The sequence below is a fragment of the Equus asinus genome, chromosome 23 (genome assembly GCF_041296235.1).
Source record: "Equus asinus isolate D_3611 breed Donkey chromosome 23, EquAss-T2T_v2, whole genome shotgun sequence".
Lineage (NCBI taxonomy): Eukaryota > Metazoa > Chordata > Mammalia > Perissodactyla > Equidae > Equus > Equus asinus.
This window is the reverse complement of record NC_091812.1, coordinates 35,419,225-35,444,116: the sequence shown is the minus strand read 5'-3', so window position 1 is coordinate 35,444,116 and position 24,892 is coordinate 35,419,225. Positions and strand designations below refer to the sequence as shown.

The window sequence follows — 24,892 nt, the reverse complement described above, 5'->3', positions numbered from 1 at the left end:
AAAAAGAAAACAGAAAACTGTCTTTGTTCCAAAGCCAAAGCAACGGGTCATGGCCTTCTCCCTGTGTGGTAACAGTCCTGCTTCACGAGGAAGTGGGAAAGGAAGAGATTAACTTAGGAAAATGCTCCAAGAGCTGTCAGCCTGCTCAGCTGCTGTCACTCATGTCCTGACTCACCCCTCCTCCTGTCCCCTAAGCACAGAAGAATGGACCCGTGGCAGCCATGGTTCCTGGCCGACTCCTCCAGGAGGTGCAGAAATGCCACTGAACGTGGATCAACACCACACAAACTCTATGTTGCCTCTTTATACATCAAAGATCAAATGTCATTTTCTTGTTTTGTTATCGCTTTCCCCACCCCACCTAGCTCGTTTAGAAAAGAATGTGTGGGTAGTGTCTCACAATTCGGGAGTAATAAAACTCTCAGTGTACCAAAGGCCACACTGAGAAACACCCAGAATGCTTGTTCAAGAGGCACCTTCCCAGACCCAAAGAATCAGAAAGCTCAGGGTGGGGCCCGGAATTTGCATTTCACCAGCCACCAGCTCCCTCACTCAGTTCTTACACAGGTTGGGAAGGGGAAAGCGCACACAAAAGCATCATAAAAATAAAAATAACTCTGCTCACAGCAGGCCCCTTCCCAAAAAGGACTCATTAGGATTTAAAGAAAGGTTATGGTTAGTCTGCTCATGATTTCCTTCGAGGGAAAAATTGCAGTTTCTTACCTGATTCTACCTGCAAGTGTTATCACACATCTGCAGTTACTTTCGTCTCACAAAAGTCAGGGATACAATTGTTTTCATTGGAGCATCAACACCACACAGGTAAGGGCTCAACACTTCATTTATTTGGGACTAGTGCTAGACGGCATGCTCTTGGTCAGTTTTTCCAGAAGCAAGGCCCGCCCACCCCTTAGTATGGTTTGGTCCAGTTAGTCACAATGGTGGCAGGACAAGTTGTCTGTGTTACTTCCTTACCATTAAAGTCTCAAAGTTCCCAGTGCTCTATTCCTTATGTCTTGGGGTGGATTCTGGCCTTCAGCTTCTAAATTTCCAGGGTAAAGTTTTCTGGGAAATTGGTGCTCTGTCATTTAAAGGTTTAGCGTTCTCTTCACTTAAGCTGGAAAATAAGATCAGGCGTCCCCAGCCTGTGCTGGCCTCACTTGGGACCCTTGCCCAAGCGTCCTGCCACAAATCCCTTTATGGTCTTGTGCCTCAATAAATCACAGCTGGACCAACAGGGAGAATCAGGCTGGTTTATGCAGTGTGCCAAGATCCAAAGATCAAAAGCATTCTGAGTGCCCAGTGTTAGCAGAGCGAGCAAGGCCCAAGCCCGCACACGGTACCCAGAAGTGAGACACTGAAGTGAGATCCTGAAGCAGACGTCCCTCCACAAGAACACAGGCCCTTGCTTTCTTTTTCAAAAGTTAGCACAAGAATCTGCAGGCAGCTTGCAGATGTAGGAATTCATTTTCTCACGTATCGACAATATTGATGCCTTCCTTTCTCAAATGGAACCACCAACATTACCAGGACCACAAACCTCCTGAGACGCAGCCCTCCTTGCTCAACAGGCATGGCATGCCATTAAGGGGCAGAAAGCTCACGGCCCCACTTCTCTTCAAACACAAACACTCCTCTGCTTTAATTTATTGCACTATTTGAGGTCTGAAGGAACTTGGGCTTGAATAACTATCTGAACTGAAATTTAGCCCAAATCCCAGAGCTGACAGATCTGTCCTGGGAGGGAAAGAGACGCACACGACTCCAGGTAGCTGTGACCTCACTTTCACAGTTCACGGAAGAGGACGGCCTTTCTGCCCCAGAGGCCCCTGGCGTAGTCCTGGGAGAGCGTCTGTGACTGCCCCAAGTTGGCCTGCGTTGCCAACCCTGCTTTTTCACAGCTCCTCCAAGTTCTTCTCTAAAAGATGCAAACCTCTGAGCCTGTGAAACAGGTTTCCCAGGGCAAGCATTGTGATGACGCACCTGTTGGAAAAATCTCTTCTCTGACCTCTTTCTCAAGCTCTGTAATGAGTGAATAAATGAAAGGAAGGAAGGAGAGGAAGAAAGGTTTAAGAAAGGCTCCATGATATTTCTCAATGCACCCGGCTCTCATAAACGGCCTTGGGTTAAAATTCACCACTAGCAACAGTGCCAAAACACCTAGTTTGCATTTTGGCTGCCATGCTTCTTCATTTTAATGGGATGGACTCAATCCTTTTTACTTTTTATTTTTTTTGAGGAAGATTAGCCCTGAGCTAACATCTGCCACCAATCCTCTTCTTTTTGCTGAGGAAGACTGGCCCTGAGCTAACATCCATGCCCATCTTCCTCTACTTTACATGGGGGCGCCTGCCACAGCTTGGCTTGCCAAGCACCGCATAGGTCCATGCCCTGGATCCGAACCGGCAGACCCAGGCCACCAAAGTGGAGTGTGTGACCTTAACCGCTGTGCCACCGGGCTGGCCCCCCCTTTTACTTTTTAAAAAGGACTTGAAAACAGGTGGTGCCGGGCCAGCAGGCTGCAGTAAAAAGTCTGTCCGACTTCATCTCTCCTTTCTCATCACTACAGGTTACAACCTGTCACCCAGCAGTTACACCCAAACTTAGGATCAAGGACTTATATTTCTGCGCCCGAGAACAGTGAGCTCATCGGCTCCCCCGGGAGATTACCTGTCTGAGGAACTGTCTCCCTAATAAGGTCTTAAATTTCAGACTCATGACGGGCAGCCTGAGTAATGAGCAGAGCTGTGGAAACGGAGAAGCGCTCTCAGGAGATGTTCCTCTTGTCGGAGTGCAAGACCAGGAGCCTGGGCACTCGCCTGCCCAGTGCAATCCATCCATGTCACCTCTTGCTGCCACTGCTGTAAGTTAGCAGGATGGGGGCAGACAGCTGTCAGAGATGAGGCGGGGACACGCAAAAGAGCTTAATGAAATTTTATTTTGAAAATATGGCAAGAGTCTAAGGCACTTCAAACATTTAAATACATATAAGACCAAAGTAAATGTGACATGGTATAAAGGAATCCATAAATATGTGGAGGACTAACTACACTATGTTTCTCTAGAGGCAAATACAGAGCCAATTCCTCTAACAATTCAACTTTGATCAATAGATACAGAGTTGTGCAATTATTAATAAAAATATGGTAATGTTACATATAGTTCTTCATGTCTTTAATTACTATGGAATATAAAAGTTGAAAATACTGTGTCAATTTTTTATAGACACCTTTTATATAAAAAGTCATATAATACATCCACCTAGATAAAAGCAACTGAAAAGATTTCCTTTTGTAAATTCTATACTTTCTGAGAGTTCCATCTTTTCTTTTTAAGACAGAAACCTACCAATCCGGGCCCAAGTTACCAAGGATCAAAGTCATCTTAACTTCCTTACTTTAAAATAATAAAGACAAAAGAGAAATCAACAAAACCATCCTGGAAATGGAATTTTTGAAGAGCTTTCCAATGGTTCCACCTTTAGGAAATATAAATACTTGTGGAAAATTTTAAAAACACCGCTGGAATGAGAACCTGACACTTCTCAGCAGTGGGGCGTCGGGGGTGGGGGCTGGGGGGTGGGGGTGGTTGAGAAGACGTCCACTCAGGTCAGGTTACAATTTCCTACAACTGTACATAACGGAGCAGAGACTCAACAGCAACAGAGACGGGGGTAAAGTGTGCCCCACCCAGAGGGCAGATGGCCAGAAGGGAGGCGGCGTGTGCCCAGCCGGGCCAGCAAATTCCTGCTGGCTCAACTTCTACTGTGACAGCTCCAGCCTTCAACCCTTGGTTTTCTGCCTTCTGTTTGCTGGTGAGTTCAGGCACAAAATGTATACATTCAGTATTTGTCACCCCCAACAAGAACAATTAGCAGCTTAATGTGGCATGTAAATGGACGGCTATTTGCATACAATCAGTCAAATGAACCTCGGTGGGTGGGGCCAGGAGATGTCTTCCTTCCAAGCCTGGGGGTGCCCTAGAGACCAGGAAAGGAAAAAACTGGGGGTTAGAAAGTGACCTCAGGCAGATGTGTCCTCTGTGACACATCTGTCCACCACAGCTGACAACCACCTGTGAGCTAGAGTGAGGAGAGCTGGAACCCAGGACACACGTCCACTAGCAGGAGCAGCTCTGGAGCCAGCTTGGCTCAGCAGTGCCACGTGCAGCTGTCCTTGGAAGTGGACTTGGGGACCACAGGTTGCTAGTCACTGTCTGCTTTAGGAAAATGCCAGGAACATGGTGCTGTGTATTCACGGGCTCAGGATGTGCGTTGGGATAATTCTGCCCAGAATAAACCCTTCATGGGAAGATGTGAGAGAGCAAGTCTCCTGAGCAAGCGGGAATTCAGTCTCTGCTGTGCTAACCACTAGCCCTCCTGGCCTTCTGCGAGGGGCAAAAACGCTAACTCTCAAGTTCCAGACTAGAACCTCCATTTTCGGAATCATCATCAAACCTGCATCTCCTGCCAACTCCCTGAGGAAGGGGGCCACCAGGCTGGAGGACGTCAGCCTGTTTACAGACGCCAAACGCACAGCACTGACCGGAGACTGGGCTTTTGCGAAGTTGACGTGGGCATAGAGAAGAACGGCGATGTCCTTGTGTCCTGCTTCCAGGGCTATGGAGAGCGCTGTGCTGCCATCCTGAAGATGAGACAAAAGGAACAAGCCACGTTGGGTTTCTGGAACTTCCAGACAGCCAAAAGGTAACAAAACAATACCCTCCAGCAATTGATAAGGTGCCCAAAATGCAGCCGTGTGTGCAGTCCTTAGGAAACTCTGCTGGACCTCTACATGCTAAGGATACAGGATGAATGAGGCATAACCCCCCCCTCACCACGCTAAGGAAGTCACATCAAGAGGAGAATCATCATTGCCTTTGGCTCTGCCTCACATGGTTAGTGTGCAGGTCTGTATCCCACGGATCCTCAACAAACTCAGGCAGCCCAGGAAGAACACCTATTCACCCATCCTGCCGCCAGCAGGGGGCGGTAGGAGCAGAGGCGGGCAGAAACATCACTTGGTTTCTTTGTTTCTTATAAATACAAATGGGCAGGCAAGGACCATGGTGCATGCTTTGTAGCCCTGCAACTTGCCAAAGATCTCCTAACTTTCTTCTCGGGGAGGGAGCTGATCCTGCAGTCCGAGCCACCCCTGTAGAATCCTATGAGGAACATCTATGTCTGAGCACAGAATCCTGCTGGTTTGCAGAAATGTATCTTATGGAAATGCGAGAGGAGACACTAAATATGGGAAAGAAAAATTTTCAGTTGAATGTTTGGTTTCCATTAAATTGCAGGGACTTAGATAGATATAAAGGAGCATCAAGGCAAAAACAGCACAACTTATTTCCTGTCTAGTTTCGGAATTAAGATGCCCTTCCGGTCCCTAGCAGCAGGAAACAATTGGTATGTGGTTGGAATCTTAGGGTTTTTCCCTCCCACTCTGTGAATTTGGGAGCTGCTTTCTTCCGGAGGCCGGCTGGATACCCTCCTGTTCCTTTCAGGATAAGGCAGCAGATAGTTAGCTGAGGTGACCAGGATTTCTGGACGTCAGTGTGGCTCTACAGCCTCTTATTACTATATCTACAAGCTGTTCCTTGCTGAAAGTAGAAGTCAAAGCAAATAATCAAAAATCCTGAGACACAAACTGTTTTTGAGGAACCATAAGCTGGAAACTCTCCCTCCGCTCCGGCTCCAGCGGAATGTGAGGGCATCTGGTAAACTGCAGCTCACGTGCCCCGTGGCTGCGGCTGCCGCTGCAGACACGAGGCAGGGCCCCGTCCAGTTGACACCTGCATGGTTGGCTGTATCGGCTGGTTTGGTCCCACAGGGAGAAGTTTAGCGTAAAAGAGGATGTTTTCCCTTTAACTTTTTTGTTTTGAGCTGAAAGAAGCTCTGGTCCAAACCTGTGCTCCACACAGATAAATGTGCAAAAACAGAACCAACCCAGCTGGACCTCTGTGACCTCTGGACCTTTGAACCATGTCATCATCCCAATGCTAAGTTCCTGTGCCTTGCCTGTCAGCACTGCTCCCCTTTGGCCTGGAGACATCCGGAAGCAGCAGCTTTCCTTAGAATGTTTCCCGGTCAAGGGGTTATCCAGGAATGGGGACAGCTTGGGAACTGGGAGAGGAGATTAGAGTGAGGATGCTGGGAATGGCCTGAGGAAGAGTGGGAAGATGGGCTTAAAGAAGCCAAGAGAGTCTGGATCCCCCAGCGGATGAAACGTCACAAGTTATTCACTGAGGGGCCCCAGGGAAGGGGACACCTGCCTTCATCTCACTGGGGGAGGAAGGTGATTCCCTGCAATATTAACTAATTTTAGTCACCAGCTTGTAATGACTAGTAATCCAGATTTCCAAAGGGACCGGCCACCTGGTCCTCTCTTCTTACTGGACTGGGAAGTCGCCTACACCGAATCCGGTTCTGTACTATAAATCTGTTTATTCCCCTTAGTATGCTGGTTCTCGTACACGCCTATCACCTTCTTCCTGTAATGAATTTTGGGAGGACGCCTATTTATCTTTCTGCCTTTGGTTTTAGTTAATGGGAACATTACTTTGCACACAGGAAAGGCTGCCAAGCTGGCTCCTGAGGGGAGGTGGCCTGGATGACAACACAAACCCCCGAGGAGAATCAAAGAGTGTTTGCTCTCTCTCCTTTGCCCTCACAGAGCTCCGTCCCTGTGTCCCTCCAGCCCTCTGCATGGAGGCCCAAGAGCAACAGCTTACGTTGTCCTCCAGGTGGCCGTTGCAGCCCGGCTGGGCCAGCAGCAGCTTGACGATCTCCACGTGCCCGTGCTCGCTGGCACACATGAGGGCAGTGGAACCCTCGTCGTCCTGGATGTTGACATCAGCCCCACAGGCCAGCAGGCCCTTCACCATGTCTATCCGCCCATGACTGACCGCCAGCATGAGGGCTGTCTGCCCCGCCTGCAGAAGAAATGAAGGGGACTTCAGAGGAACGTACTGGGCTGGCAGGGTGTGGTCTGTACTGGGGCTGAGCTGGCAGGAAGGGGAAGAGGGAGTGTGATGACAGAGGGGGAAAAAGTGGATGATGGCAGGCAGGGAGAAACTAGTGTCTCATGAGCTATGAGCGAAGTAAGATCAAGTAATGAGTCAACTTTTCCCTTTAGCTTAGAGGATTGGTCTCATTATAGCAAGGAGGTGGGAAGTTCAAAAGATAGTCCAACTGTGCACATATCTGGACTAGCGGCCTTGGGGCCTGGCATGAAGACACCACAATCCGGAGATGGTCAGGAAGCAGTGGTCACCGGGTAGACCGTGGGGAGTCCAGTCTCTTATTTGCATGCTGCCCCACAGTTTACGTGCACGCTGCTCCAAACAGAGGCAATACAAGGTAAAGGAGAGAGAAGTTTCCAGTGTGAAGTTTAAGCTAGTATTTCATGGGTGCGTTTGGTCCTCAAGGAGCACCAGGCAGCCACGTGGACTCGGGGCTGGGCCATGAGTGAGTGCCGAGCGGTGGGAAGTGTGGCGTGGGCACCTGTGCGGGTCACAGCAGTGTGAGCATGAGCCCAGGAAGCAAGCGCACTCACCTGGCTGGCTTTGGCGTTGACGTCCCCACAGCCAAAGAGTTCTTCTACAACCCGCATGTCTTTCTCTGCTTCCACGGCAGCCAGGGCTGCCAGCATGATGGGGGTGTAGCCCGCCTTGTTCTGGTGATCTACGTTACACACGTCTGCAAAGACAGGAGTCTCTTTAGGGAGAAGCCATCTCAAGGCAGCGGCTGTCCCTGTGAACTGAAAGGATGGTGTTTGGAAGAGCCCAGTAAAATGGCCCCAGACGCTCAAAGTCCCAGGTGACTCAGAAGGAGATGTGAGAGAGGTTTCCATACCGAACAAAGGAAAAAAATTTTTTTTCTATTTTGTGAGGCCAGAAGCAACAGCTGTGACAGTAAGCTTTCATGGCACCTCTTGTTTGCAACTGGTGGCTGACTGCAAGAGCCTAGAGGTCTGTAGGTGGTTCTAAGTAATGGTTGCTTTGAAGAATAAACAGTAACGTGGGATCTAGGCATTAATCTGTGTTTAGGAAATCACTGTTTTGGAGTGAAGAAGGCAGTGAGAGCTACAAAGGAAAGAAGGATTTGTAAAGGCTTGTGTATGGAACACTGACTACGCCGTTACCCCTTGAGAACCCACTACTGAATCTGAGACCCGGAGCTCCCCTCTGACTTGTTTGGGGCCCTTAGAAGCAGAATCCCAATCACAAAAAACCCAGTTCTAGGAATTGTAGCTAGCCTGAGAGCAGACGCAGTAAGTCCTCTAAGAAACTGCCAGGGACTAACAGACCTAATAAACCAGGCCTCTTCCATTCCTATAATTCTTAAGGAGTCTTTGGGGGCTAAATTATCCTCCAGGCATTTTTAAATTCCTTCAGCACTTTCTAATAAACTGAAAGGAACGAGAGTGCAGGAAAGAAGCTTTATGTGTGACCAAAAATAGTTAAAATGTTTAGGATGTTTCCGTCACAAGGAGTGAGAAAAGAAAGTATCATGGAAACTTCCCTTGGGTTCTAAAGCAACGGCATCCTAGGGACATAATGGCAGGCGTGGTCTTTGAGACTCCTCAGCATCTGTGATGTTCGGTTTCCTAAATTCACAAACACACTTTATGGAGCCACAATCTCAGCCTATAATGCTGAGCAGGAAAAAGTTAAGAAACTCCAGAAAAGTGATTAACCGAAACCATCCAACAATGGATTTCAAATCAGTTAATTTATCAAAATATCTTATCCACACAAATTTCCCAAGGAAAGATTAAATTGTTACTTTCAGGAGTAATCCTGAAGTGTTGTTGTCAGCTTTCCCGGGTATTATCTACTTCTCTGTTTAAACGATAACTTGGGCTGACAGTAGCATCAGCTCTGTTTATACTCTGGAACGTCTGAAGGGAGGGAAGCTTGGAATTCCTTCCTCTAAGATGGAAGCAGTTTTATCCTAATATGGCCCCTAAATTGGGAACAAACAAACTTAGAAGAGAAAAAAGGATAACTCTGCTTGGTTTCTTCTCTGCATCAACCCAATATCCCCAAAACAGAGTAGAAAAACTTGGGCAGTTGGGTCAAGAAGCAGTATGGGAAAACCGGACAATTTTATTGCATATTCTAAATCAGATGTTCACATTGTGTTCTCATTAGACTGAGGCCCTGCGAATTCTGCATCAGCCACACGCTAGAAGTAAAACACGTGCTTCAAAAATAAACAGGAGTGATCTGGAGACTGTACGTACCACTGGGCTGGCTCCATTTGAACAAACAGTGGAAAGCTCACTGTTTCTCAAGGGGACCTTCTTTGTACCTCCCCCATCCCTTCACGTCTAATACATCCATTGGCTATATTCTGAGATGGCAAGTTCCAGTTATAAACAAGAATTTTCACTGTTCTCATTACTACGATTCACATGAAAGAATAACACTTTTCTTGCTCTATGCTGATTCCGCAGTAACAGAGTATATTTTTGGCAGGAATGGTGATGATTCTGCTGTAATCTGTTACAGGGACTTTACTCGGTCCACATCTTGACTAGCCGCACACCTCTGCAAGACAACTGGATGGGGGTCATGGGGCAAGGACAAATCAGGCAGCCCACATCACAACGCTGTGACTGTGGCCCTGTGAGTAGCATTCTGCCCCCTGAGGGTGAACGCACCAAGCCTGTGTGATTCAGCTCAGGAGGGAATCTGAGTCATCCTGATTACCAGGGATATATGTACCCTGCTTGAATGCAGCTGAACTACAGCAAGAAGATTCTCAAAGCCTCCTTTCAAAACAGATTTGGAATCTGTCACCCAGTTTTGTTGAAACATCCAGCGTCCCATGAATGACTCAGGAACGATATTCTTGCCACGTTGCTTTCCATCATGTGGAAAAGCAATGGAAAGGATTTGAGGATGCTCACAGAATTGTAGAGTGGATCAACCGGCTTCTTCGAGATGAGTCACAACCCAAGTGCTGTCAGAGAAGAGACCGGGACAGCCAACATACCAGCGTCCAAGAGCAGCTTCACGATCTCAAAGTTGGAGTGGGACACGCTGTAATGGAGGGCCGTGTTGCCATTGCCATCAGCCATGTTGATGATGTGACGGAGGACGTCTGGGGAGATGGCCTCAAAAGCGGCTATGTAGTCCCCCACCATGGCTGGAATGGCTGACTTCTGACTGGACACGCGGAACCACTCGTGCTGGAGGGTGTTCAGACAGAATCTCTGCCAAAACACAGAGCGAGCGGCATCAGTTCTTCTATTAATAGACCTTTCTGAGTCCCAAGTGAAAGCCCGAGAAATCAGGCCTTTTATAGTCAAAGCGTAGGCAGTTAGAATTTGCTCTCAAAAACAATTAATGCAAACCCAGAACCCCCAGAGAAGCCTCGAACTCCAAACTGAAGCGTCCCTCCTGATTTTAAACCACATACATATTCTAACTTCTCTAAAAGAGGCCGTACAGCACCGTGCAAGAGCTACACCACTGAGGCGGAAAGTCTGGCTCTGCTATTTAAGAGCTGTATGTTCCTGGGGAAGATACTAATTCTGTGCCTCAGTTTCCTCATCTGCAAAATAGGTACATAAAAATACCTTTCTTTCACAGTGTTTGTGATGAGGACAAATGTGACACATGTAAAACAGGCTGGTTCCATTTATTATCAAACTATTAATATGTAGTTAGCTGGCCTTGCAAATGATTTTCATAGTAATCAGGACAGAAGAAATGACTTAACCCACATTTAATTATGCTGCTTCCTTCCTATCCAGACCAATCTCAACTCTTTCCACATCTCCACAGCACGAGGCTGGGAGACCATAAGTGGCTAGCCAATTCAATTCCTACTCCAATCCCAAACACAAATATCTGACCACGGAAAGGGAATAAAAGCAGGTCTGAAACGAATTACGCTTCTCGTTAGGATCATCTGCGTCTGGTCAACAGCCCCACTCGCCTTCCCTTAGGCTGTGGACCACGAACATGGCATTTGTTTCATGGGTGAGCAAGTCGAACTTGGACCACAGGAGTTCAGTGTACACTGGGCATAGCTGGCGCTGGCGATGGGGATAACTATAATACTTTTTTCTTGAGCCCTCTGTTATATGAATTTACCATTCGTTTGTGCTTTACTTACTCTTGAAAAGTTCAAAAATAAGTCAAAGAAAGATGGAAAGCCTATGTCAAAAGCAACAGAACCCAAGAAATCCTCTTTCTATGGAAAAGGTGGGGTTGGAATTATAGTTTCCATCTCTATCTTCCTGCTACAGATTATTCAAGTTTTAGCCCATTCAATCATAATTTGGGTCACCTGATGAAATCTTGGCCGGGAAACAATTCATCTAATTTTTTCAGATTTCTATTTCTCTGGAGTGTTCACAGACAAGAAAGGGAGATTACGTCGTCTGGGTGTCCTAACTCTGTTACTGCCAAACATGCAGTATCCTGATACAGTTATATGTCACTGGCACTGTGATCATTCACATGTCCACTACTTTTCACAGCACAATACTTTAAACACTTTTTCACTCAACGAATATTCAATTAACAAAAAATGTACTCATCATGTGGCATGTGACTGACAACACGCTTGGCAGTCCAGGGCCACAGAAATGTCAAATCCTCCCCGAGGACCACATAACCTAGTATTTTGAGCACAGTAGGAGAAAAAGTATATTATGGATACAAAACCTGGGGTCTGAAAGCACCAGTTTTAAGCTCAGGTTTAACCTAGTTGGAAATATTATCACTGCAGTGACATTTCATGGTTTTACTATTTGTGACCAAGGTACAAGACAGGCATTTAGTTTATACTGATGGAGTTCAACATGGCGTTCTACGCTCCACCTTGGCCAGGAATTTTATTCAGTATTTCCTTCTGTAAACATCACTGCCATGCTCCTTTTTCAGCACACTAATTGAATGTCAAGACTCAGCTGGCTCTGATAAATTTAGGTTTCCATAGCAATACAAACAAAGATGAGAAGATGCCACATAATAAGGTAATATGATTTCATTGGGATAAACAAAACACAGACCAGTACTCAAGATAGGTATAATCTAGTCCCAGCAATAACTAGTAGCTACCACTCTAGACAAGACTTGTACTCTTTAGGGGCTTAGTTAAACCAAGATGGACCAGAACAGATGGCCTCATGAGCATGTGCGCCTACTCACTTCTCATGCCGGTAACAGTCATCAACAATTCTTGTTCAGATTGTGTTTGTTGTCGAAGAGGAAAACTTTGCCATTCTGGTTTTAGATAACTCCTTAAGTTCCTTCTAGTCCTAACATTTTTGTTTCATAATTCTATAATTTGTGAGACTTAAAAAATCAACTTTCTCACTAGCTGCTGACTTACGTTATTCAGCATAAAACTTCACATTAAGTCGACTGCTAATCTGCAAAAGATTCAAATGCACATTTCTGTCTAAAGTAACATGAGATGCTACATTTTCTCAACGCAATGAATAGGGCTGTCAACCAGAGGGTTGCTCTGACCTAGGAAAGAAGCTGCATGTCAAAACTTCACCAACGTGTGAGAGAGCCACATACTTGGCAGTGGCATCAGATTCACCATCGCCATAGAAATATTTGTCCTATGTTGTGCCATTCACGCTCACTAAAGCAACCATCAGCCTCTTTGGTGTCTGCTCCTGAATCTCTCAAACTGAGAAGATGACAAGTGCAGTTATTTCTAGGTTTAAAAATAGTGGCCGCCTGCATTCCACATCAGAACATAATATGCAGTTTCATAATTGAAAGGAATGCTGACCTTGGCCCAGATAGGTTTCTTTTAAAAACATGTGCTAACTTAAAAAAAAAAATTCTGGGATTCTGTTCCCTGGATCACAAAGTTCTGAAGGCAGAAGCAGAACTTGTAGAAAGGTGACAACTGACTGCAATTAGCCCTCCCTTCCATGTGCAAGTATAAGCCTTGCAGATGCTCCACCCCCAAGGAAAGTAGAGGCTGGGGAGAGGGTATGGGAAGCAGGGCCTGAAGGAAGCGCTCCCAGAGTGATCCAGCGAGCAGGGCAGCACGATGCCCACTCTGCCCACACAGGCTAGAAATGGTTTAGGGGGAGAGGCAGGCAGGTAACAGCTCAGGGGGCAGGCGAGGGATGCTTTGTCACCACTTGGGCACTTTGTACAGACTGGGGACAGTGTCTGTAGGTCAGACTCACCATATCCTTGCTGGTCAAAGCTTTGGGGTCATTTATATTATTTTTCAGTAAGTTGCATGCAGACAACATCTTTTCACTTAATTCATACCTAAAAGGGAAAAATAAAATAAAAGAAAGAGGGCTCATGATTGGCCACAAAAGGAAAGGCCTTTTTATCTCAAACTCTATATAACCCTTTAAAAAACAAGAGGCCCTCAGTCGACTTCGCTGGGTTGTGGTGGTGCAAGGCGCTTGCCTGGGATAGTCTGGGCATCCGAGAACGGAGGCTACCATACAGAGCCAAGGCCACCAGCCAGACCCCAGGTCTTCTCAGGAGGCAAGCTTTTGGCTTCACCAGTTTGGCCTTTATGACATTATGGGATAAGATTTGGAGACTTCTCGCTCCTTTTGTTCCAAGTTCTTAAAAATATTTTTACTCTTAAGGAGTTGAAAAGGTCTGAATTACCACATACCTATTATGCTGATCAGTAAACCACACATCTGAACTCACATTTGGTGATTCAGGAAGTGTTTGCTGAACACACAGGAAAATATAAAATTAAAAATCAGATGACAAATGGTATATAAATTATATCTCAATCAAGCTGTTAAAAAAAGCCAGATGACAAGAGATTGAGCCATTTGAAAATAACTGGAAATATAAACTGAAAACACTTACCTTGTGTTAATGCAGTTAGACTTTCACTTGCCAAATTAAATAGAGGTAAGTTTTCTGAAATGTTCTATTTATGCTTCACAGAGTGAAAAACCATATTGAAATTCCTATCTGATCTATTCTCTCCCGTTTTATAAAGCATCAATTCCACATTTGCTAATGGTCTTTAAAATTTACTACATTTTTAGGTACAGGTTTCAGCCAACCAGAGTGTTTATTTGATATTTCAGCTGCTGTTTATGATAATCCAAAATCCATTCTCGTGCTGTTCCCAATTGCTCAGCGAGCAACAAATTATAGATGTGTCACTGATTACATCATCTTTACAGTAAATGGAATTTTGGGTTGAGGCCAAAAGACTGTTCCTCTCACACACAATGATCCTGTAATAACAGTACTGACACCCATATCAGGATAAAGGGCTACGGATAAAATCTGAAACCTTAAAAGAAATGCACTAGTCACAAAAAAAATTCCAATATGTCTTTAAATATAAGGTGGATGTTCAAACAGTGGAAACTTTAGTGGTACTCAGTAGTTCTGTGGATGGTGGCTCCACATATAAAATTAGATAGCAAATAAAGTTAAAAAAATCAAAGGTGACTAGCTATCAAGCCATTCTCTTTGCTACCATAAGAGATCTAGGAGTTATCACCTTCTGCGCTTGCATTTATTAGTATCACGGCAAGATGGACGTACCTCTGAGGAACAGATAAAGCTCAGCTTTCCTTTGGAGACGGGAAAGACCAAACCATTAGACTCCACTGCAAAATCTCCTAACTGGCCAATTCTATTGCCAAAGCATGTTAACTGTGGGAAGGGAGAGGGGAGGGGAAGGGAGTGTACCACACCTCTCTCTGATTTCCACCTTCTCAGGTTCACATTCTTGAACCTGCATTTCATCTTCCACCCTGGCAGACTTGAAACCTTCAACATTAACTGCATGGTGCCCTTCCGCCATTCCCCGAGTGTCTTCATCCTCCTCTTCCTCCTCCTCTTCCTCAGGAGGGTACTCAATGGCATCACACTCGTCATCTGACTCGGAAGAAGAGCTTTCATCTGAGCTGGAATCATCACTTGAAGTTGTTTCATACCTAGGTGGCAATTGGGAGTTCAGGAGATGCAAGGGGTGCCCATAGAGACCCAGTGACAGAAATTTCTATGAAGGGAAGCTGCTACCTGATTCCAGAAATTTCGCCAGTGGTTTTAGACCCTGCACTTAGAAGTTCAAAGTCAAGTCTATTTAAAAAAGCCTAGTAAGCCTGGTGGTTTTGAATGAGTTCTGACTTAAAAGGGATAACCTGGGTTGCCAACTAGTATCATACACTATTTGTAGAAAAAAAATGATATATACATATATAGCACCTCTGGCTTAGTATAAATCAAAGGAAACTTATTTTATGGAAACCAGGTCTGCAGCTGTTCATTTTTCCCTTCCTTTTTTCCTTCCCCTTTCACTCCTCCTATTTTGCTTTATTAATTCTCCCAGCGTCAAGGTGTACAGATTATGTACGTAACCGCCAGCTCCTCTGGTACACGTCCAAAACCTGGGCCACATCACCTAATAAGCTTTTAAAGATTTGGAAAATAGGCACCCTCAAGTTAAATGTTGGTGGTACGCTTTACTATAAATATCATTTCAACTAACTTGGCACTATTGCATTCTTGTCCAGGCCATGTATCAATTAACACATTAATTGCTTTGGTTCAATTGTAGGAGGACAAACAGGCTTAACTATTTACGTGGGCCAGTTAGAAGAGAAGGACTAATGACTCATAAACATTCTATTTAGAAAGCAAAGCACCGATGACACGGCTAGGGTAGTCTTCGGGTGAAAGACTCTATAATTTTGTTTGTAAACATGGAGAGCTGAGCAAAACAACCCTTTTTGAAGGAGTGGCTGACTCTCACTGGCCCATGGCGTGATGCTCAGTCTCTTTCTGGGGGTTTCTGAGTTCTGATACAGGTAAGTACAAGTTGTCCAACAGTGCAAGAAACCTGCTGCTTTTGTTGAAGACTATTTTTTTTTTTCAGATCAGAGGTGTGAAGACGTAAATCACTCAGCTTCATCAGGTATCCTTTCAAGAGTGACATATCCTTAAAGACAGCAAGAAGAGGAGAGAAGAGAAGCCCTGAGGAGGGAATCTTCCGTCACCAAGATGTGGCAGCATCCCAGACTAGGCACCTTTAAATACAACTTGAGTAGGCAGGAGGCACAGGAGACAGACAGACCACGTATAAACGCTAGTACCACCATCTTTCCTTACCCTCCATTAATGCCAACAAACTGAAGATTCTTTTTGGCTCCGTTTGAATCTTTGTTACCATCTTTCTTCTTCATGATGGACTTCAGTGTACTTTCATTATTTGTACATACTGTGAAAAAGTGAATCAAGGTGATAAAAATTAATATAATTCATACCCTTACAAGTTAAGTGAATAGGTAATCTTTCTTCATGTACATTTTTTTCCCCTCATTCATGTAAATATAGATCTTGGCATGTATAAATGAGAAACTTGCACAAAATCCATTGGAAAATTGTGTGCATGCAAAGAAAATAATTCAAAGTTCCATTCATAACGTTAAGTGGAAAAAATCTCCATTAGTACTTCCAGACATAACAAAAGCAGTGACAACCAGCATCTGTATCTGGCTTTGTTGTTTAGAAAGTGATGTCGTGTCTCATTTGATCCTCAAAAACCATTTAGGCACTAAAATAGGGGTTATTATTCTTTCTCTGCAGTTGAGATAACCTGGAAAAAATTTATGCCTGCCAGACTGTGAAAAGAGCGAAATGCTATTTAAAATATTTCATAATTCACAAAATCAGATGAGTTTTCTGAAGGGGACTGCACGGCTCTTTCTTCAGCAATCTTAAAGACATTCTAGCCTACCTTCCTAACAAGTGGATACTAGTCCTTCCAGGTCAGTTTATAAGGCACACCGACATTAGACTGGCATGTGGTGAGGCTGGCCCCAGAAGCCTGATGCTGAGAAGGACTGTGAGTGAGAAGCGTTACCGTAGAGGCCGGAGGCGATCTGGTCGTCTGTCAGGTTCACTGGAGACAGCGTGCCTTCCTGAGCGAGGAAGGCATCCTGGCTGCCAATGGGCCTCTCGTCTGCGGTCCCCACCTCTCGCTCATGCTGGGATGTCTGTGTGTTCAACGGTCCTCCTGACTGAAGGCTTCCACACTTACAGGTGTATTCCAAATTATTTCCTGTCAGGAGGGAGAAGGGTGTAGAAGTTTGTGATGCTAGCATCAAACAGAATGGGCTAAATGGTTAAAAAAAAAAAAGATTCTTGCAACCCATCATCTTCTCAAGTGCTTTCCCTGTTTTCTTTTTGCATAAATGGTATGACTATCCAAGCCACCCAAACTCAAACCCCCAAGGCCTCTGGAATCAATCCTTCTTTTTATTGCCACATCTGGATCTGCCAACACTTGTCATCCTAACTCCACAGTGCCTCTTCTTTTCTCTCTGTTCTGGCTGCCACCATCTAGCCTTGGTTGGGCCACTGGCGTAGCGTCCTGACAGTCCTGCTTCCGTCATCCTCCGTCCTCTTGCACACTGCTACAAGAGTAATAGAGTAATACTCCCACTCAGTTCAAATCCCATCCTCACTCCAGCTAAAGCAACATCTGAGCAAACCTACAAAGCTCCCCACCGCTCAGGAAATGTGGTCCACACTGCTTGGCCAGATATTCTAGACCACCCATAACCTGGCACCAACTTCTCAGCTCTCCAACTTTATTTCCCACTATGCCTGTGGTCCTTTTTTTTGGGACGGGGACTGCATCCCAGCAGATGGAACTACTCCCGAGGTAGAGTGAGGGTCTCATTTTCCTGTCAGCATACCTCAGCGTATACTCTTCTTCCATTGGAATGCTTCCTCCTCCCACCTTCACACGGTCAAACTCTCCCATCACCTCCCCCTCACAGCCTTGCCTGATCTCCCTAACTCCAAATATCTCCCCCGTCTTGAACTCTCAGGGCCCATCTTTCAGACCCTCTTACAGGATCTCCCTGCTAGCCTGCAAATGTTTTGAGGGCACCAAACACTTCTGATCAACTTTGTTTCTCTCACTACATGTACTAGATTGCTTTTACATATGTTACATACTTAATATTTGTTCACTGACCGAAGCAGAACAATTGGATTAAGTAATATTACATAATTAACGTATTTAGGTCTATCATAGAATTTTCAATGTGGCTGACATGTAATACGTTTAGAATAGATGGTTAAATGAGAAAAGCAGATAATAAAATTCCATGTACAACATGAACTGATTAAAACACATTAATATATATATATTTACATAGAAAAGTTATCTGGAAGCTATGGTGATTTTAACTTTTCCCTGTTTTTGCCATTTTTTTCTATTATGAATACTGTGTTCAAAATCACTTTTTAAAAAAGAATAAAAAAATTCTTTGACTTAGCAATTTGATTGCTAGAAATTTTACAAGGATGTACAAAAAGATATAGAGGGGCCCAGCAGTGCAGTGGTTAAGTTCTTGCGCTCTGCTTCAGCAGCCCAGGGTTGACGGGTTTCTACCCCAGGCATGGACCTACACACCACTCATCAGGCCATGCTGTGGTGGTGTCCCACATACAAAATAGAGGAAGATTGGCACAGATGTTAGCTCAGGGCCAATCTTCCTCACACACACACATACACACACAAAACATATAGAAGGATGTTCATTGTCTCCATGTGTAAAACAGTAAGAGGCAGTTATCACAACCTGCCAATAAGAAACTGGTGAACTCATACACTGCTGGTGGGAATGCAAACTGGTGCAGCCACTATGGAAAACAGTATGGAGATTCCTCAAAAAATTAAAAATAGAACTACCATACGATCCAGCCATTCCACTACTGGGTATCTATCCAAAAAGCTTGAAGTCAGCAATTCCAAAAGTCCTATGCACCCCAATGTTCATTGCAGCATTATTTACAATAGCCAAGACATGGAAGCAACCTAAGTGCCCATCAACAGATGAATGGATAAAGAAGTTGTGGTATATATATACAATGGAATACTACTCAGCTGCAAAACAGAACAAAATCACCCCATTTGCAACAACATGGATGGACCTTGAGGGAATTATGTTAAGTGAAATAAGCCAGTGAGAGAAAGATAATCTCGGTATGACTCCACTCATATGAGGGATTTAAAAATGTGGACAAAGAGAACAGATTAGTGGCTACCAGGGGAAAGGTGGGGTGGGGGGTGGGCACAAAGGGTGAAGGGGTGCACCTACAACACGAATGACAGACAATAATGTACAACTGAAATCACACAAGATTGTAACCTATCATTAACTCAATAAAAAAAAAAACTGGTGAAATAAGTTCTGGTACATTTATACAAAGGAATTCTATGCATCCATTAAAAATGTTAATATAGGTGGATATTCATTAACATAGAAAGATGTGTTATGATGTGTTACTGAGTTTTAAAAACAGGTTATAAAATAGTGCAGAGAGAATAAACCTATTTTGGCAAATAATTATATTTATATGTATACATATTAGAAAAACTCTGGAAGGATATACAATAAAACTGCTTAACACTGCTTTTTCTAAGGCTAAAGAATTATATGTTGTTATTTTTTTTCTTCTGTCTCTATTATTTCCTAATTTATGTATTATAAACATAAGTTACTAATATAAATAAAAAATTTAAGACTACCTACAATAATGTCATGTGATAAGAATCTTATCACAACTTTCTCTCTTTTAAAGCTTTGAAATTCCTTAGATCCTTAGAAGAAATTTAAGTACTGATTGTATTTTGAAGCAATCAGAAGAAAAAGCACTATGATAGACTCTAACACTGTTCCCTTCAAACTCCATTGTTCATAAGAATCATCTAGGATATTTGGTAAAATGCAGATTCCCAGGCACGTGCTGCCAGAAACTCATTCTGTGGATCTGGGACGGGGGCCCAGTGATGGGCATTTCTGACATCTCCCACTGACCCACCCACAAGAGACTCTGATGCAGGTGTCCCACTTTGGAAACTACTGGTTTAAAACAATGGCATTCTAATAAAAGGCAGAAAGAAGCAAAATGTTCAAAGTACTATTGGAGGGCTGTGCATTCAGCTCTCCAATATGCATCTCTCTCTCCTGAATGCAGAGAGAATGAGAGAGGGAGGGAGGGGGGGTGAGAGAGAGAGGGAGGGAGGGAGGGGGGTGAGAGAGAGAGGGAGGGAGGGAGAGAGAGAGGGAGAGAGTGTGAGTGTGTGTGTGTGAGTGTGAGAGAGAGTGTCTGTGTGTGTGTGTGTGTGTGGAGAAGACAGGTGGATTTGTGAAAGAATCAGTTGGGGAGCTCCCCATGCCTACAGCCAGAGGCAACCATTTCTCTTCACCAGGGCTTAGTTTTGTAAACCAGAGCTTTTCCAATCAAGGTCCAACCCCTCCAGTGGTCCTTCAGAGTGGCCACGTGACAATTACTCCTACCCCTGTGCTAGATTTAAATTGTTCTACAGGCCTGGAATTTCAGCCTCCTTCACCAGTTGAATTCTAACCATACTCTTTCTAAGGCTCAGCCTCAAATCTATTTCCTCTCCAGTGTTTTTCCTATGATACTATTCCACAGAGATCTCTTTTTCCCCTCATTGTCGGGCAGCACTTACTGTGCAGACCAAAATATACCCTGCCCTCTGTTTCCTTGGTTTCATATGTGTCATCTTGGTGAGAATGTGAGGTCCTTGAGTCCCTCCATGCTATGTTCTTATTTGGTGTCCTCTTCAGTGCTTAGAGCAATGGCGGACAGTAGAAAGCCTTTAGTAAGTGCCTATGTAATTCAACTGAAAGTCACGGGGATTCTATTGAGGCTAACTAGCAAGGCAAAGACCATTAGACGCCAAACTAGTTCATTCGCTGAAATCAGAGGGAATTTGTCACCTTTATTGCCAGAAAATGTTTTTCAGATGGTATTGAAACTCTGGCTGCTCTTGAATGGCCCAGAAACAATTGTCTGACCTTAATAAGGACCGATCTAGTTACAGGGCACACATAAGATGACATGTGCCCCAGCATAAGACTCGGACAAGTTTTCCTGTGTTCCAGTAAAACACAGGAAAGGTGCAGCCCAGAACGCCAAAAATAAAGGGGCCGACAAAACCCAATGGTCTCCACCCTGGCTGCCCTTCAGAATCCCCGCGTTGGGGAAGGGCCTTTTAAAAATAAAGAGGCAGTAAAGCCTCTGCAGGTGGGCCCACGTAGCAGCATAGTTTTAAAAAGCTCCACAAGTGATTCTGCTGTGCAGCCAGGCAGGCTTGAGAACCACCGAAGTAAATCAACCAACAGAAAACCTGACTGCTGGAAATAAGAGGTTACACTTCCCCCTGGTTTCCATTCATCAACTTGGGCCACGTGAATTCTCAGGAATTACTGGCGGTTTAGTTAACAGCCCCAGACCACTAACGGTGGAAGTCCATGACCTACAGCAAATGCTCCCCAAACTAGATGGGCAAAATAGAACAGGAGTGACTGCAAAGCACCTTCCAAATGCTGGCACTCTGACCTAGGCGCTCCAAACTCCTACCAGGGGGCAACGGTTTCCACAGGCACCACTGGGGAGCTGGTGAACGGAGTGGGCAACTGTGCAAAGTCTTCAGTCATTAACTCAAACTTACAACGGCCATAAATGCCAATAAAGCATGGGCCTCCTTTTACAAGCTGACCAGATCTGTGATGACTAAAAGTGACAGAAAGCTCAGTGTTCTGGATAATAAAAGCAGCTTCGAAGCATGAATTCTAAAGTACACCTAGTGATTAATATATGGATAATGACAGTAGCTAAGGCAAACTATAATGAAAAATAAGTAACTTAAAATGAAAACTTGTTTTATGTTCCGCAGAAATGTTAAAAGCAAACTATTTGATAAGAAAAATAACGCAATGAAAAAGAGAGCTGGTGGAGTTTTAAAGAGATCACTTTCTCTAGTTTCCTCTGCGCCATTTATTCACAGAATGGGTATTAGTTGTTGGTATATAGCAATGTGTTTCTAACTTGGTTAGAAAGTTGATATTTAAAAATATATTAAAACGGATTTAAGAAGTTGCTCTGGGGGCCAGGCCCCGTGGCTGAGTGGTTAAGTTCGCACGCTCCGCTTTGGCGGCCCAGGGTTTCACCAATTTGGATCCTGGGTGCCGACACAGTACTGCTCATCAGGCCACGCTGAGGTGGTGTCCCACATGCCACAACTAGAAGGACCCACAACTAAAACATACAACTATGTACTGGGGGGATTAGGGGAGAAAAAGCAGAAAAAAAAAAAAAGATTGGCAACAGTTGTTAGCTCAAGTGCCAATCTTTAAAGTAAAAAAAAAAGTTGCTCTGTTCACATACTCCAACTGTTCTGGCATGCTAACTCATATTTTTATTTATAACGCCAAGTGCTTTCTGAAAATACAACTGTGAAGTTTGGCCAGCTAATTAACCATGTTATTGAGCCACATTTTCAGCTAGACATTCTGATTTGATTTTTAAAGAACATCTAGCTAACCTGTCAAGAAGAGGCAGAACTGAAATTTCTGAATCATTATGGAGGCCATTCAATCATTTAGATATTTTCCCAAAGTATAACTAAAAATTCAAAGGGATCTGAAATAATACTTCTAGTTTTTCCATAAAGAAAAGGGCTTGAGCAGGAATTCACTCTTTTCAGCCCACATGTTGGTTTGGGGAATAGACAGGAGAGATTATTCGTGAGGGATCACTTTCTTTTTTGGTACATAGCACTTTTGGGGGAAAGTATGTAGCTTGGATGGAGGAGAAAGGACAATCCCTTTCTGTTTCTAGGCTCACCTCTCAGAACTCTGCCTGGATGCCAATGCGTGTGGCCACCAACAGAAACTGGAGATAAAAAACTTAAATGTTCAGAGCTACAGTTTAATAATTTCCAGGGCCATTTAATATTTTCCTGGGAACATATTGGACAGCTGTCATGAAAGTATCTAAAAGTGGGTACTCAGAAATTAAAATGTTAGAGTGGATTAAGAATTAGGTTCTTCCTTACCATGACCCCACCCCCATTTAATTACACACCATCCTAAGACTTGACCCAGAAAACACACACTAAGAGGCTGCTTTAACTGAAGTTGGGTTGAACAGATGTACTTGGTGTTCTTCCAGATATAGCTAAGGTCCTCCTCTCCTCCCTAGACCTCAGAGGGCTTGGTTGCAGCTAAACTCTTTGAGCACTTTCTATTTGCATGTTATTTGGTGGCTAACATATACCACCATAGGTTATCACACAGATTTCTGGTATCCCTGTCTTGGCTTCCCAGTTGGATTGCAAGTTCTTTAACGTGTAGACCACTTTACAGTCATGTGCTGCATAATGACATTTCGATAAACGATGAAGTGCATATATGACAGAAGTCCCATAAGATTAGTATCATAAAGCCTAGGTGTGTAGTAGCCTATACCATCTAGGTTTGTGTAAATACTGTATGGAAGGAAGAAATTCTCCTCTACCCTTTTAGGTTCTTCTGTCTGGTCTAAGAATTAAATTGACATGAGACAGAATAACAGGAGAAAAACAAAAGTTTAATAATGCATATGCATGGGAGAAACCCAGGAAAACCAAGTAACTTGCCAAAATGGCTGAAGCCCTCACCTTAAATATCATCCTCAGCTAAAGACAAAAGAAGATGTTGGGGATGGGGAGAGTCAGGGACTTCAAAGGGAAGGAAGGCAGTTCACAGGTCAAGTGTTTGGCCACAGAAACAGAAGAACACAGAGGGGAGCCCAACAAACAGGCTTTTCTAGGTTCCTCCCTGCCACCTAGTTCATTTTATGCTAAGGTGACAGCTTGCTTCCTACAACAGGGTTTTTTTTTATCTGACTTCTTTTAAGCAGTCAAGGGAGAGGTAAAAAGAAAAGCTTTCTGTTTTTTGTTTCTTAAAAATAATCAGCCTAGGGGCCGCCCCTGTGGCCAAGTTCATGTGCTCCGCCTCGGGAGGCCAGGGTTTCGCCAGTTTGAATCCTGGGCGCAGACATGGCACCGCTCATCAAGCCATGCTGAGGTGGCATACCACATGCCACAACTAGAAGGACCCACAACTAAAAATACACAACTATGTACAGGGGGGTGCTTTGGGGAGAAAAAGAAAAGATGAAATCTTTAAAAAAAAAATTAAAAAAAATAATCAGCCTAAAATAATCCTCATGTTAAAGAGACATATTCCAGGGTGGCAAAACTTGTTTGTTTATGATGTTCGCCCAATGATGCAATCACCTAACGATGCATTTCTCAGAACATTTTGCCATCGTTAAGCGATGTGTGACTGTATCTTTGTTGCAGTACTGTGCTTTGCATATAGTTGACATTGAATGCATAGCTATCGATTGACCTGAATAGAGCTGGGACAGAGCAGACTTTAAACATCTTTACTGAGACATGAATGACTTGCTGCTTGGAGGAAGAATAAACAGCTGTAGCTATTGTTCAACATCAACAACTCCCTTCATTGTTTACGACTGAACATTCAGGAACTCAAAGCTATTTCATCTCTCAAAAACCACCAATCTCCATGCTTTAGCCAGAAATGAACGGCGCACTTTAGGATTCACTCAGAGTATAAGCGTCAAACTCAGCTCGCATCTCTTCCCAGAGTACATGTGCATTTCACTAATACCCACTTAAAACAATAAAGCAGCAGTTTAAAAGAGTAAGATTTTCAACAAGCGTCAACTAAAGGGCTCACACAGGTAGCGGACAGGTTTTTAATCTCCGTAAAAGGTTGTCCTCAGGGCTGCAGTGCCTTTTCTCAGGGTCTGTAACCGATGTCCTAGACCTGTAATTTCAATCTTTCCGAGGGTCAGCTATCCCTTTTGAGCATCGGATGAAAATCACACACTTTTTTCACAATTCCAAAAATGGCTGTTCATGAAGCTATGGACCCCAGATTAAGAAGCCTTCCTCTGAGGTTGTTTACTCCAAAAGTATTTCCCTGTAACATGGCCTGGGTGTGCCTATTGGGGTGTGGTGGTGGTGGGGAGCAGCAGGAAACCCAGGAATTTGGGGCAA

At 44.3% G+C, this 24,892-nt stretch overlaps 1 protein-coding gene across 17 annotated transcripts in view; it reads right to left on the bottom strand.

Annotated features, from left to right (window-relative positions):
* Positions 1–2,920: 2,920 nt before the first annotated feature.
* KANK1 (KN motif and ankyrin repeat domains 1) overlaps positions 2,921–24,892 on the bottom strand; it is a 198,044-nt gene continuing 176,072 nt past the window's right edge. For 10 of the 17 annotated variants that reach the window (XM_014846757.3, XM_070495984.1, XM_070495985.1 and 7 more), the window contains 9 exons: positions 16,856–17,053; positions 16,102–16,210; positions 14,685–14,927; positions 13,179–13,266; positions 10,004–10,223; positions 7,557–7,699; positions 6,733–6,933; positions 4,545–4,643; positions 2,921–3,979 (listed from right to left, as the gene is read on the bottom strand). In XM_014846757.3, the coding sequence (XP_014702243.2) occupies positions 3,917–3,979; positions 4,545–4,643; positions 6,733–6,933; positions 7,557–7,699; positions 10,004–10,223; positions 13,179–13,266; positions 14,685–14,927; positions 16,102–16,210; positions 16,856–17,053 (1,364 nt within the window). In that variant the 3' untranslated portion in view covers positions 2,921–3,916. The remainder of the gene's footprint in view (positions 3,980–4,544; positions 4,644–6,732; positions 6,934–7,556; positions 7,700–10,003; positions 10,224–13,178; positions 13,267–14,684; positions 14,928–16,101; positions 16,211–16,855; positions 17,054–24,892) is intronic. The other 7 variants (XM_014846759.3, XM_070495987.1, XM_070495988.1 and 4 more) reach the window with 1 other exon arrangement.